This window comes from Morus notabilis, unplaced genomic scaffold, assembly GCF_000414095.1.
Source record: "Morus notabilis unplaced genomic scaffold, ASM41409v2 Scaffold78, whole genome shotgun sequence".
Classification (NCBI taxonomy): domain Eukaryota; kingdom Viridiplantae; phylum Streptophyta; class Magnoliopsida; order Rosales; family Moraceae; genus Morus; species Morus notabilis.
The window spans coordinates 2,867,935-2,882,076 of record NW_010367622.1 but is presented as its reverse complement, the minus strand read 5'-3'; the positions used below and the strand labels follow the sequence as shown (position 1 = coordinate 2,882,076).

Genomic DNA, 14,142 nt, shown 5'->3' with positions numbered 1-14,142 from the left:
GAAACCACTATAGTTAGGCCCAATTAGCATTTCATGCACAATTTGTAAATGAGTCTTCAAAGTTTTTATTCTTAACTCTATGTGTGGCCTAACTAGTAAGTCACATCCTGACAACCTACTATGTAACTTTTTCTCAAGAGCGTGCAGATTTTCAGCCTAAAAATTACCTTCCACTTTATATGTTCACTCGTTATGTAACTCTATTAAAGCTTCAATTAAGAATTTATCCTCATCTTCATTCCAAAACCTTTTATTTTGACATAGACCTCTAGATTTGGAAGTATTCATTCTAACAATAATAAAGAACAAACATGTATACAATCAATAATCAACATCCTCTATGATATATAATTAGTAACTTGCAAATACTATAGATGAAAACAATTCAAAGCAACGCATATTATTCGAATGTGCCAAATAAAACATGCAAACAACATAAATTTGTCCCAATACAAGTTCCAGTACAATTTCTAAGGAAAAAACACATAGACAATTGTCTTGCATTCTTACGATGCCTCCAGTTATTAAACATATCTTGTGCTCTCGTATTCCTCCACCCAGTCCACTCTTCTGAAGGCTTAACGGCTGTTATCAAATCATCATAATCTTATACTTCTTCATCTTGTTCGTCATTCTCACACTCATCTTCTAATATTAGATCTGGAATGTCATTAGGCATTTTGCACCTAATAAAATTATGTAACAAACAACATGCCAAGATAATGCGATTTTGAGCTTTGATTGGAAAGAATGATGGACTATAAAGAATCGCCCAACGACTCTTAAGTACACCAAAACATCTCTCAATCACATTCCTAGCATGTGAATGTTTCATATTAAAATACTCTTTTGAATTCCTAGGTTGTGTTCCAACTTCCCATTCCTTTAGATGGTACCGTTGGCCACGAAATGGAACAATGAATCCATTACAATTGTGTATCCAGCATCAACAAGATAGTAACATCCTATTAAAAAAAATTGATAAATATAGATTTAACATTTTGTAAATGTAACAACGAACGATGTAACAAAGAACGAGTAAACTACTTTACTAGTAACAAACAAACTTAACATTTAGAACACGTAAACTATTTTCTCTACATAGAGCATCGCGTAATACTCTACCATCAGCTGCAGATCCTTCCCATCCAGGCAACACATATATAAATTCCATATCTCGTGTGCATACTCCTAAGACATTTGTTGCTACAGCTCTATGTCGATTACGATGTTTGAGTCCCTATCACAGGCGCACTCACCCTAATATAGGTTCCATCTAGTGTACCTAGGCAATTCTATAATAAATAAAAGATATAATTACTAATTACACCATGGGTGCTGCCCATTTTAAACATAACACAAAAATAGATACGTACCTTAAACCATTTCTACCTCTCATCAGTTGAGTTATCTGCAACCGGCTCGGGTCAAACGAATAACACTCCATGAAGTCGAATGATTGAATGCAAGACATTGTGAAAGTACTTACTAACCGTTTGTCCAGATCTCATAAAATGGAATTTTATCTCTATTTTTCTCATGGTGAGTAATGATATGTGAAAACATAGCGACTTGCTCATCTACTTGCAAATACTTAGACGCTTTCAACCCACCCCTAGTTTCTAGCAATGTGCACAAATTAGTGAAGACATTTCTATTCATCCTTAATTGATCTCTGCATATGACATCACTTGCGTAAGCTAGTTGATGAACATATTGCCTATGAACAAACACATCAAGCACATAAAGTTGTCTCTTTACAAAGTTTGATTCTATATCTTCCATCACCACTCTTTCCATCAATTGAAAGAACCATTGCACTACATGCATAATATTCAACCAATGTAAAAGCAAAGCAACTATATTCTTCTTTCTCAGTGAGCCATTATCCTACAATAAAACAACCAAAATTAGTCCATTTCAACTCCATTGTCTAAAAAACTGAGCATAAAAGTATGCACTAGTCAAACCATGAAAGAACCAAATTAGTATGCACTAGCCAAAAGGATGGCACACTTCAACGGAGGTTGACACCGTTTCCAAAGTTAAGAAAGTATACAAATGGAATAACCTAAACTTTTTTTTTTGGCAGTGAATATGGCAAGTGATGGAAATCTGAAAACATGGGTTTCAGATAAGCTAATGTCACTCTTAGGATATTCTCAATCCATGCTTGTTCTGTATGTCATCAAGCTATGTAAGTTGCTTTAACCTCATACTGCAAATTGTTTTTTTTTAAATTTTTTTTATGTACTATGTATTTTAACTAACAAATATGATGATTTTTGTTTTATTGTAGCTAAACAAGCAACATCACCAGCTGATGTAGTGAGCTCGAGGAGTTTGAAGTATCATCATCAAGTGCAACACGTGCATTTGCTGAGGAAATCTTCAACAGGGTTCCATGGTATTATGCTAGAAATTGTTGTGTTTCATATGGTATTATGCTGCTACATGCTTGTTCCAAAGTGTTACTTTTCTTATGACTTGATTCTTATATTTACCAGGTGATTGCTCGTGGACAAGAATCACAGCTAAAATCACAAATGACAGAATCACAGCCAAAATCACAAATGATAGAATCATAGCCAAAATTACAAATGGGTACACAAAAATTCTCACCGCACTCAGTATTCTACACTTGTTCGAAGGAAATAAGTTTCAAACTTCAAATCCTCGAGATCATCACATGGGTTTTCAATGAGCAAAGCAATAAATTCAAGAAACAGATCCATACAAAAGACACTCGAAAAAAACGAAAAAAATTCAACCGAGATCAAAGAATGGAGCCTGACCTTGCCGGAATCAACCGCGACCTGACCTTGCCAGGAATAGAGGCGCCGGTGAAGCTACAACCGGATCTAAGAAAATCGAAATCCGATGACGAGATTGAAACAAAAACGAATGAGCCAACCAAACAGATCCAATGAGCACGTTAGTTCAACAAAAAACAGATTCAATGAGCAAAGCAAATCATCCGCACAGCTCGATCATCACACGGGTTTTCAATGAGCAAAGCAACAAATCCAAAAAAGCAACAAATCCAAAAAAGCAACAAATCTAAGAAACACTCGAAAAAATGAAAAAAATTCAACCGAGATCAAAGAATGGAGCCTGACCTTGCCGAAATCAACCGCGACCTGACCTTGTCAGAAATAGAGGCACCGGTGAAGCTACAACCGGATCTAAGAAAATTGAAATCCAAGGACGAGATTGAAATGAAAACGAACGAGCCAAAGTGGAGGAAGGCAGAAAAGGAAGTGAGAAGGCAAGAATCGATTGGCGGAAGAACGTCTCGGGTGACGACGGCGATGGGAGCTCGAGTGGTCACGACGATGATTGGAGCTCCAATGGTCGCGACGGCGATGGGAGCTCCAAGGTTTGTCTCTTCTCGATTAAAACTCGAGAACAATATGGAGAAAATGAAAAAAAATGTCTGAATGGCAATATTATTCCACCAACCCATTCCACCAACCCCCGAGTGAATGCCCATTCACTCAAATTGAGTGAATAGGCTTTCCAACTAAAAGCTCATTCCAACTAAAAAATGAAACTAAACAAGAAAATTAAAGAGAATAGTCTTTCCATTTCATTTCCCCAACCATACGCACCCTAAATACAATATTTATCATATTAAAACTCAAAGTCAGTAAAGTTTTTACTCATAAACATATTATACATATACTGAAACAGATGACGGGATTCACTATTCATGCTACAATGCAATGAACAGTATCATTCCTCTTTTACCCCTACAAATTTCTTCAAATGATTTTTATATTCCCATTATGTCTTTTTTAACGTAAAATTACTATATTGTCCTTTGTTTTAATTTCATTTGTTTTGAAGATGGTCCAACACATGTGTCTGTTAATTGCCCCTCTTTCTCTTGCTCACCTTCCTAGCTGCTGACGTGGGTCCAGTATTTTTCCTAAGCTCAGTGAGTGCCATCTTCTTATGTGGGTCCCTTTGTTTCCTTTGGTTGCATATAGCTATCTGGATCTTGCTGTAAATGGAGGGATTGAAAATATTTACAAATTTTAATTTATTTGATTTTATATTTTACACAATACAAAATAGAGAGAGAACAGAACAGTGACTATGCATCAATAGATCCACAAAGGCACGACAGATTTATTAATTTATATTATATATGTCTAAATTTTTTTATTGTTTTAAATACATATCAAATTTTTTTTTCATTTCAGTCCTCAACCAACACCATCATCACAGATATCAGACCCAACCATAATTGATCCACATACGCCAATCATAAAAAGATCAAGCACAAGATATTTATTAATTTATATCATATATGTCTAAAATTTTTTTTATTGTTTTAAATACATATCAATTTTTTTTTTCATTTCATTCCTCAACCAACACCACCATCACAGATATCAAACTCAACCACAATTGATCCACATACACCAATCATAAAAAGATAAAGCATAAGATAAAACATGTTAAATATAAATTTTTTTTTTTACTATTTTAAATACATATTTAAATAATATTCTACAATATCAACTCTGAATCAAAAGTAACAAAACATTTTTAAAAACGTATAAGGACAAAGTAATATATTTTTTTCTATATCATTTAATTTACACATGTATGATAAAAGTTTTTTTTTTTTATTGTTTTAAATACATATCAATTTTTTTTTCATTTCAGTCCTCAACCAATACCATCATCACAGATATTAGACCCAATCATAATTGATCCACATACGCTAATCATAAAAAGATCAAGCACAAGATATTTATTAATTTATATCATATATGTCTAAATTTTTTTTTATTGTTTTAAATACATATCAATTTTTTTTTCATTTCAGTCCGCAACCAACACCATCATCACAGATATCAGACTCAACCACAGTTGATCCATATACGCCAATCATTAAAAGATAAAGCATAAGATAAAACATGTTAAATATAAATTTTTTTTACTATTTTAAATACATATCTAAATAATATTTTACAATATCAACTCTGAATCAATGGCACAAAACATTTTTAAAAACGTATAAGGACAAAGTAATATATTTTTTTCTATATCATTTAATTTACACTATGTATGATAAAAGTTTGTCAATTTCTTTAAAAATTATATTCACTAATTTTTATTTTTTTAACATTCCTATCTTGCTTTTTTTTTAAAAAATCAATAAGGATTGAAACAACAACAATGTTTTATACTGCTTTATTTTTCTTAACACTTATATTTACAAATATTTTTCTCATTTTTATATTTACAGTTGAAAGAAATAAAACGCTCAAGAAACACAACAACATTGTATTTTATTTTGTACAATCTGTATATATATATATATATATTATAAATAATAAGACTATATATGTAAATATATTTATATAAATTTTATATCTATCATATAATATAATACTGTATAATATATATATATATGAATACATTTTAAATATAACTATCATACAATAAAATATTATATTCCGCAGCAACGCACGGAATACATGCTCGTTATTTACTATATTTAAGATTCAATTAAGTGAAATATTTATTAAATTTAAACTTAAATTTTAAATTTTAGTGAAATATTTATTAATAAATATAATATTTATCATATTTAAATATTATAACTACTATAGTATTTTCATATATACACTATTTATCATATTAAATCTTGTAATTAGTAAATTATTTACGATATTTACCCGATTCAAATATGGTATTTAAAATTCCGACGACTAGCTCCAGCAACGCTAAATATGGTATTACCCATAAATTCAGTCGTCGGCGATCTTCGTCAGAGACGACGGCGACAGAGGTCGATCTGACGTCGGAACTTTACAAGCTCGACGATCAATTTCCCGACGAGAACGTCGCCGGTCACCGACGGCCACCCACTACAACATCGCCGCCGAACCTGTATATAAAATCACAAACCCATACAAACAAATCACAAAAGAAAAAAGGCAAAAAGATGTTGCCGTCGTCGGATCACAGTCGGATTCGCAGAGATTGACGACAACGAGCCGTTCTCAGAGAGAGAGAGAGAGAGCAGATCGGCTGAAACCCTAGCCTACTGCAATCACGACCGCCGCCGAACGGAAAAGGCGAAGGAGATCGCGGGCCCTACTTCGAGATCCGGAGAGGAGAGCGTGACGAATCGAGATTGCGAAGGACATCCCAACGACGACGTTGCTTGACCGGAATCGCGAACACAGAGAGAGAGAGAGGGAAAGGAATCGCGAAGGAAATGTCACCGGAGAGAGAGAAACGTTGGTGGAATCGTCGTTCGTTTAGAGAGAGAGAGAGAGAAAAGAGAGAGGCATATAGAGATAGATCTTTTGGGGGTCTGAGAGAGAAACAGATGAGGAAAGAAAGAAAACCCTAACAAGTAAAATTGGAAATGCTATTTAAATATTATGTTATTTACTTCAAAAAGATAGGTAAAAAATCGCGTATTTTTTTCTGTTTGGAATAGGATAATGGGCCAATTGATGAAAGGCAATGAAGTAGTCTATAATGGGTTTCTTCTTCTTCTTCTTATACTACAGACAGACATCACTCTATAAAAGTTTCGACATCCCAGGTATCCTACTATTCGACATAGAGGTATCCTTTTGTTACACTATAAATTCTAACAATCGGCAATAGTCCGTTAGTGACCACCCATATGACATATCTATTGTGATATTTTAGGTGTGTTTGGAATTAATTTTAAATTATTTTTGAAAATATTTTTGCACATTTTATGAGATAAAAAAATGAAAATGATTTATAAACTGTGTTGGTTTAGTAAATGTTTTGAAAACGACAATGAAAACAAAAAAAAAATAGTGAAAATAATTTTTGTAAATGAATTAGAAAACAATTAAAAGTTATTTTTCTTTTTCTGTTTCATTTTCTAGTATTTATCAACAACGTTATAATATATTAATTAATAATTATAACCAAGCACGATTTCACTTTTTATTATACTCAAAATAATTTCTTAAAAAGCCAACCAAACGCAATTTCAGAATCTATTCCAGAATAATTCTCAAAACAATCTTATTTTTACTTTTGTACTGAAAATAAAATCATTTTGAACACGTTACCAAACATGCCTTTTATCGTTACTAGCTAAAAGTTGTTAGTATTTTAGGCATCGTTCATTTCACTAATTCGAGTTTTCAATTCTAATTTTGTTACAGTTAAAAGCTCTCACAAAAAATCGCATCTAACTTTTTCTGCTACAAGTCATATATAACTTTTTCTACTACAGTTAAAAAGTCTTACATAAAGTCACATCTCAACTCGAATTAAAACCTCGAATCGGCGAATTGAACGAAATTTTAGTGCGATACTTTACGGTTGCTAGTTAAAAATCATATCATTGTATGACGTGCAGGTTAGGTTAGGCGATCTGAGCCTAATTAGGCTTTTCCTGAAAAATGCCAAAAAATGAGAAAAAAAACTAAAAAGTAATTTTGTTGACATGTTTATGAGATAATAAATCAACTTAGTATCATTTTAAGTAAAAAAAAAAAAAGGATTAATTTCAAAAATTCCTCCCGAACTATGATTCTTGTAACACTTTGCCCCCCCCCCCCCCCCCCCCCCCCTCCGAATTTTAAAAGGTAACATCCATTCCCCCTTAACTTTGTTCAGTTAACAAGTTTTATCCTTCTGTTACAATGAATGACGGAATTACCACGTGTCACTTACTTAGTAAGAATTGAAAGCGTAGTTACGCTTATACCTTCCTAATCAAATAATTACATGGTTTTCACCATCAGCTTTGGAGCTGATGATTCACCATTTTCGTCTTTTTCTCTCTCTAACTAAACTATCTCTCTCTCATTTTCTCAAATCGTTTCCCGCTGGATTTGCATAACAAAAGAAAAGCTTTACCTTTTACTAAAGTTCAAATGCTTCATGGGTTTTAGCTCAGATCCCTTTTCATTCCGTCGCTTTTTAGGCATTTCTCTCTCTCTCTCTCTCTATATATATGCATGTGTTAGCGTTTATGCCCTTAGGAATAAATGTAACAATATTCTTTGAGACATTTTGACTATTAATAAAGATTTATTTATTTCATATATCTATGTATTGTCCTCTTTATGTTCATAATAGTTGAATGTATGGTAAGTAAACTGAAAGTCTGAGACTGTCATTCTAAATCTTTAGGTCATGCATGTAATGTGAAGAACATGTGGAAGACAAGAATCTAAAGATGATAGTCTAAATCTTATGATCCACAATCGAAGGAATAAAGTTGGGCGCTTTATTCATGTTAAGATTGTTATATTGTCTACTTCATAACGGAGACGGCTTGTCTTGGTCGTCGGAGGTGGGACTCCATGGGTGGAGACATTGATATAGTTTCTAATGGTGAAATCTATATTGGATCGGACCAAAGTTGAATTGTTTTAATTAATAATTCTGTTTGAATAAAACAATTCACTTTTGACGAATTATATGTTGTTATCTTAATCCTGAGATGGATGATGAACCCGTATGCTTGACTTATATCCTTTGATGTACTAAAGGGAGACATCCTAACATTATGTAAAGGTATGCTTGCCGGTACATTGGGGGTATGACTCGTGTATGCGTAGATTCGTTATTCATAGATAGTGGAATCCATAGCTCCTATAGAGAGTCAATGATATCCTCTTATGTATTATCAGTGGATTGGAAAATACGAGCGCTCGGCCATTCTAATGTATTGAGTCATGGACTAGAGCTAATCAGAGCTTTGTAAATACGCTATATAAATCGAGAGTGCAGCTCTAGGCTTTTAGTGGAATATCGCTAGAGTTTTATAATCATGAGACGGACTTGTTGGTTTACAACTAGCGGTGTGATTATAGGAGCTTGATTTATATATGTCCATCGGGTCCCTTTGCTAGCTCACATAATTTCCTGTAACGATACGGCGTATTTCCTACACATTGGTAACTTGTGTTATTTCCGTAAAAGAGGTTCAAAGTTAATTCATGGGTAATTTATCGGATAAATTAATTGATAAATTAATTCTAGATAAATTGGTTAAATTATTGTTTTAAGAGTTGTTTAATATGGGAATACTATTATATGACTGTTTTGATCAGGCAATTTCTCTATTGGGTTGCTTGAATCAAAACTGAGGCTCTATGCAAGTTTCTCGTGTTGAAGAACTAGGAAAATAACTTTCGTCAGTGCAGACAGGTCGATTGGTTGGGTAGACCGGTCACAGGTTGACCGGTTCGTGAAGGACAGGTTGACCGGTGAGTTATAACATCTGTCACCAGTCGACCGGTTGTAACGTAAAATGCATGCTGCGTGGCAAAATTGACTCTGGATGCGATTAAGACTTTGGGAAACCTAATTATTATGGAAGTATGACTTCCTAAACACTATAAATAGCATATTAAGTCACATTACTCATTAGATCACTTGAGAAACTTTTTGGAGGCTATTGATAAAAGATTCCTAAGAGGAAAAATTGTTTAATTCTCAAGAATAATTTTTTCTTTGGCTCTCTTGTGATTGGAAGGAGATCAAGAATACCAAGAGGAGATTGAACGACGTGTGTCCACCCGCACTCCGATCGTGGAAGCGAGAATAGCAAAGAAGACCAGTTGGTTGAGGCTCTTCCGGTTGCTGTTTGGAATGCTTTAATCTGTCAAACGTGCAATTTTCTAAATCTCAAAAGGTATGATTTAGATCTTTAGTATTTATGTTATATAGCATTATGAACATGTTCTTGATTGGCTTTGGCATTGATTTAAATTTTTTTAAAAAATTCTGTTGCGCACTCGATGCCATTATTTTCCAACAGTATGTATATATGTATAGCTGAGGATCGACTTTGGAGCTGGATAATTCAAACACGGATATATAGATCACCATCAAAAGTAGAACCCATTTCACAAATTTGCGAGACAACATGTTTCGCATTCAAATTTTCAAGGTGGGAGAGAGGGAGAGGGGGGGGGGGGGGGGGGGGATAAACCTTTGAGTCTTTTTTGCTTTGAAGCCATGATCTTGAGTTCACCCACTCGAGAGCATCCCATCCATCATCATAGGAGAGGAGGTGGCAAAATGGAAATGAATATGGTGAATTTTTTCAATAAAAAGGGAGAATTATCTGATTAGGAATGTATACGTGTAATTGTGCTTTTTTATTCTCACTAAATAAGCGACATGTGACAATTCCGTCACTTATTATAATAGAAGGGGAAAACTTGTTGACAGAACAAGTTAAGAGGGAACGGATGTTACCTTTTAAAATTCGGGAGACAAAGTGTTACAAAGGTTATAATTCGGGGGAAATTTTTGAAATAAATCCTAAAAAAAAAGATCATCTACACTAATCAATCATCATTTAACTCATATTTTATAGTATTTAGCATAAATGACCACAATGGAATATGTTGTTTGATAAGATATGTTTATTTTTAAGGTTACATTTGGTATGAGGATTTTAAAATCGGAACCATGATTCTGGTTTAAACCTTTGTTTGTTTGAAAAAGTAAAAAATAGTTCTTAAAAATCAGTGTTTAGTTTGGATGGTCAGGTTCAAGGTTTAAACTCTAATGTGATGTTTTAAATAAGAACCACCACAAAAAATAAAAACCAACTCTCCTTTGGTTTTGGATGGTTTAAACCTCTGGTTCTGATTTCGGTTCTAGAACTATGGTTTGGACCCTAAGTTCAAACCACGAATCATGGTTAATATTCTAAAACTAAAACTACCATGGTTTGAACTTTCATACCAAATGCAACATAAAGAACTATTACATTAAAAATAGTTGACTGCGGATGAACCTTAATCCATAGTGGTGGACGGACTCACGTTCCCTGTAGTACGTTTCTTGATACACCAATGAGCGAGGAAATTCGATGGACCAATACCTCAATATGTTGATAGCATATTGCTTAATTTAGTAGGGAACTTTAATCATAGATATGTAATTCATAACTTCAATATTCAAGATTAATGATATTCTCGTTAGGCATTAATTCGGGAAGCTTGAGTAAATATGATTTGTGTCTATTGTGGATATTTAAACATTAACTATGATTTGTTCATAGATAAAATACTCATAACAAATTCAACGAAATTTGTGGATAAAAATATGTTGGGAGAGGTTAAACCAGATTTGTTCATCTAACTCAAATCATGAATATTTATAGTGAAGGGTCGCATCACATAGAAATTAACTATATTGGCGAACAAAGCTTTTGTTTGTAAACATTAACTTTTTACAAAGATATCTATATATTTTTAAATTGTAATTTTAATTCTTGACCGTGGCACGAACCATAATTAAAAATGATATTTACTTTATTAAATGATTAATCAATTAAGTATTAATTACTTAAACTTTAAATATATAGGTAAATTTGGTCCATCATAGCTTCAAAATATTTATAGTTAAATTGAACATTCTTAACACGATATTTATTTTGTCAAACAAAGTTAGTACTGCACAATAGTTATTTATTCATATTTTGTCAAACAAAGTTAGTACTGCACAATAGTTATTTATTCATATGTGATTAAATAACTATGTGGTTAAATATATGTTATATTCAAACTATCAACTTTTAATAGACTGCCAAATGTTAAAAATTAATTGAAGAAAACCAACAAATAAAAAGATGATATATAGGGTGCGTTTGGAACTCGTTTAAAAATAATTTTATTTTTTGTATGAAAATAGAAATAAAAATGTTTTCAATCTCAGACAGAAATTATTTTTAAAAATGTGTTTGGTAGTTTTATTAAGAGATTGTTTTTAATATAGAAAAAATCAATTAATGTCTCTCACTATGCTAGGAAAAAACGGAAACAAAAAATGAAAAACGATTAAAAGTCATTTTTCATTTCTCTTTATTTTACACTAAATTAAAAAATCATTTTTATTTTTATTTTTTATCTTTAATTATGCTAAACGTTGTTTCTCTTCCGTTTTTATTTTTTCTCAATAAATGTGAAAAATAAAAATAAAACTAACTTTAAACACGGTCACAATAGCGCCATGTACAGATCAATTAAGGGGTAGGAAGGTAATATTCATTCGCTACCCAGACTAGACTATTGTTATAAACAAAACCCTTGAGGTTAGGGGTGGCAATTCGTGTTAACGGGTCGTGTTCGTGTCGTGTTGAACCCCTCAGTTGACACGAATAGGTCTGACACGAACACGACTCGTTTATTAATCGTGTCAAAATACAAAACTCAAACACGACTTGTTTATTAGCAGGTTGACACGACACGACACGATTAACCCGTTTATTAAACAAGTCGTAAACGTGTCATGTCAACCTGTTGATTACCTGCCAACACATTTATGAATTTGGTCGTAAACGTGTCGTGTCAACCCATTAATTACCTGCCAACACGTTTATGAAACAAGTGATTAATAGGTCGTGTTAACCTATTTTTGAACCTATTTCAGAACCTATTTCTGAACATGTTTCGCAACCTGTTTAACATGATGTAGAGACATTACATAATCTAAGTTCAAAATTAAAAAAAAAAAACACATGAAAGTCTCTCACAAATTAAAAAACAAACACATAAAAGTCTCATAAATTAGAAAATAAACATACATGATTAATAATTAAACATTTAAATAATTTGTTGTAGTGGGGGGACTACAAGTACATTATTACGTTCAGGAGAAGTTGATCCCTGTGAGAAATGCTCCTCTTCTTTCAATGAAAAGTTGAAGATATCTTGTGTAAGATCCTCCACCTCTTCATTGAAATCTACACGAAAACAAATATATATATATATATATATATAGATACAAGTCAGTTCAAAATCAATATAGAAAATATACATAATTTAAATAAGTTTGAAACCACCTTAATTTGTCTCCTTATTTTGCTCTTCCAGCCGCCTCAATAGCATGTGGTCTCTCCACATCCTCCTCTCAAGCTCATCAACATCCATCTCTTCATCACTGTAATCCTCCTCTACTGTTGCCTCTGGCTCATGCTCTAAAGCCTCCTCCGCTTCTCGTGGAGGAGCAGAAAGAAACTCAAAATTACCGAAAAATCCTAACTCTTTGAAAATCCCCATTGAAAACCCACCCGAAGGGAAGGCCAATCTGTGTGTGTGGATCAACTCTTCAATCTTTATGTCTGGAACCAAGTTCCAACCTTTGCTCAAAGATATCAGTTGAAAAGTTTTAAGAGCTCAACCCCCAAATGGTTGATCAGATCTGATCTTTGCAATCTGCATAAATTGAAAGACAACTTCAGTCACTTTTTACATCCGCAAATATTACACCAGTTAAATTGGATAGTAATTAAGACCACGATTCAATGTAAAACAAACCAACAAGAAAACTCATAAAAGCTATTAATTACACAAACAAAAAAATAAAGGAAAGAACAAAATAGCAAAACCATTCAGTTGAGGAAAAATACTAAAAAATGGCATAAAATCAACAAATTGTACCTTCTAAAGAAAAACAAGGATCGTCAATTGTACACACAAAGAAAAACAGAGAAAATACATAAACTTCACCAAAAAAAAAAGAAAGGTACTATCCAATGGATTAACTCTAAACACGATCAAGTCACAGTTCACATGCATGAATTAACTCTAAAGTAGATAAACAATTCTAAACCTTGATTCATTCTAACCAGTTGACTCTCCATAAAACTAACTTTCAACGATTTACATGTCGCTTCCTCACATACTCCTACTAGAATCACATGTGCAATTCTTTCAATGTAAAATGTTTCAACACAAAGGTTCAACAAAGCTCATAAAACCATTGCAACACTACTTCCCCGCAATGTCTATGAAAAGTAAGATATTTATTGAATTACAAATCCATGATCCTAAACAAACTCACTTTAATCACGTGGACTGAAAAGTCAACTCACACCAACACAATAACCAACCAAAATAAAAGAAGCTAAGTTCGTCCTTGATTTTGTTAGACCACGCTCAATGTTTCTAATCAACTCCAAACAGAGTTAAAAAGTTCATAATTTCACATTTAGCATATTCCAATTACTCTCCAAGGCCGAATTCATTTCCCAAGCAAACCATAGCTCAAATCAAATCATCAAAATAAAAATAAAAAATGGACAGGGGAAATACCTGTCGAAGGCCGAATCCGTTCCCCAAGCAAAGAATATGCTCTCCAAGGCTGAATCTG

At 33.1% G+C, this 14,142-nt stretch overlaps 1 protein-coding gene across 1 annotated transcript; it reads right to left on the bottom strand.

Moving 5' to 3' along the window:
- Positions 1-448: 448 nt before the first annotated feature.
- Positions 449-6,341, bottom strand: LOC112094473. Its single transcript, XM_024175405.1, has 4 exons — positions 5,697-6,341; positions 3,120-4,006; positions 2,796-2,861; positions 449-1,890 (listed from the first exon to the last, which is right to left on the bottom strand). The coding sequence occupies exons 2-4, from the start codon at positions 3,491-3,493 to the stop codon at positions 1,875-1,877; spliced, it is 456 nt and encodes a 151-aa protein (XP_024031173.1). The 5' UTR covers positions 3,494-4,006; positions 5,697-6,341; the 3' UTR covers positions 449-1,874.
- Between the last annotated feature and the right edge of the window lie 7,801 nt (positions 6,342-14,142).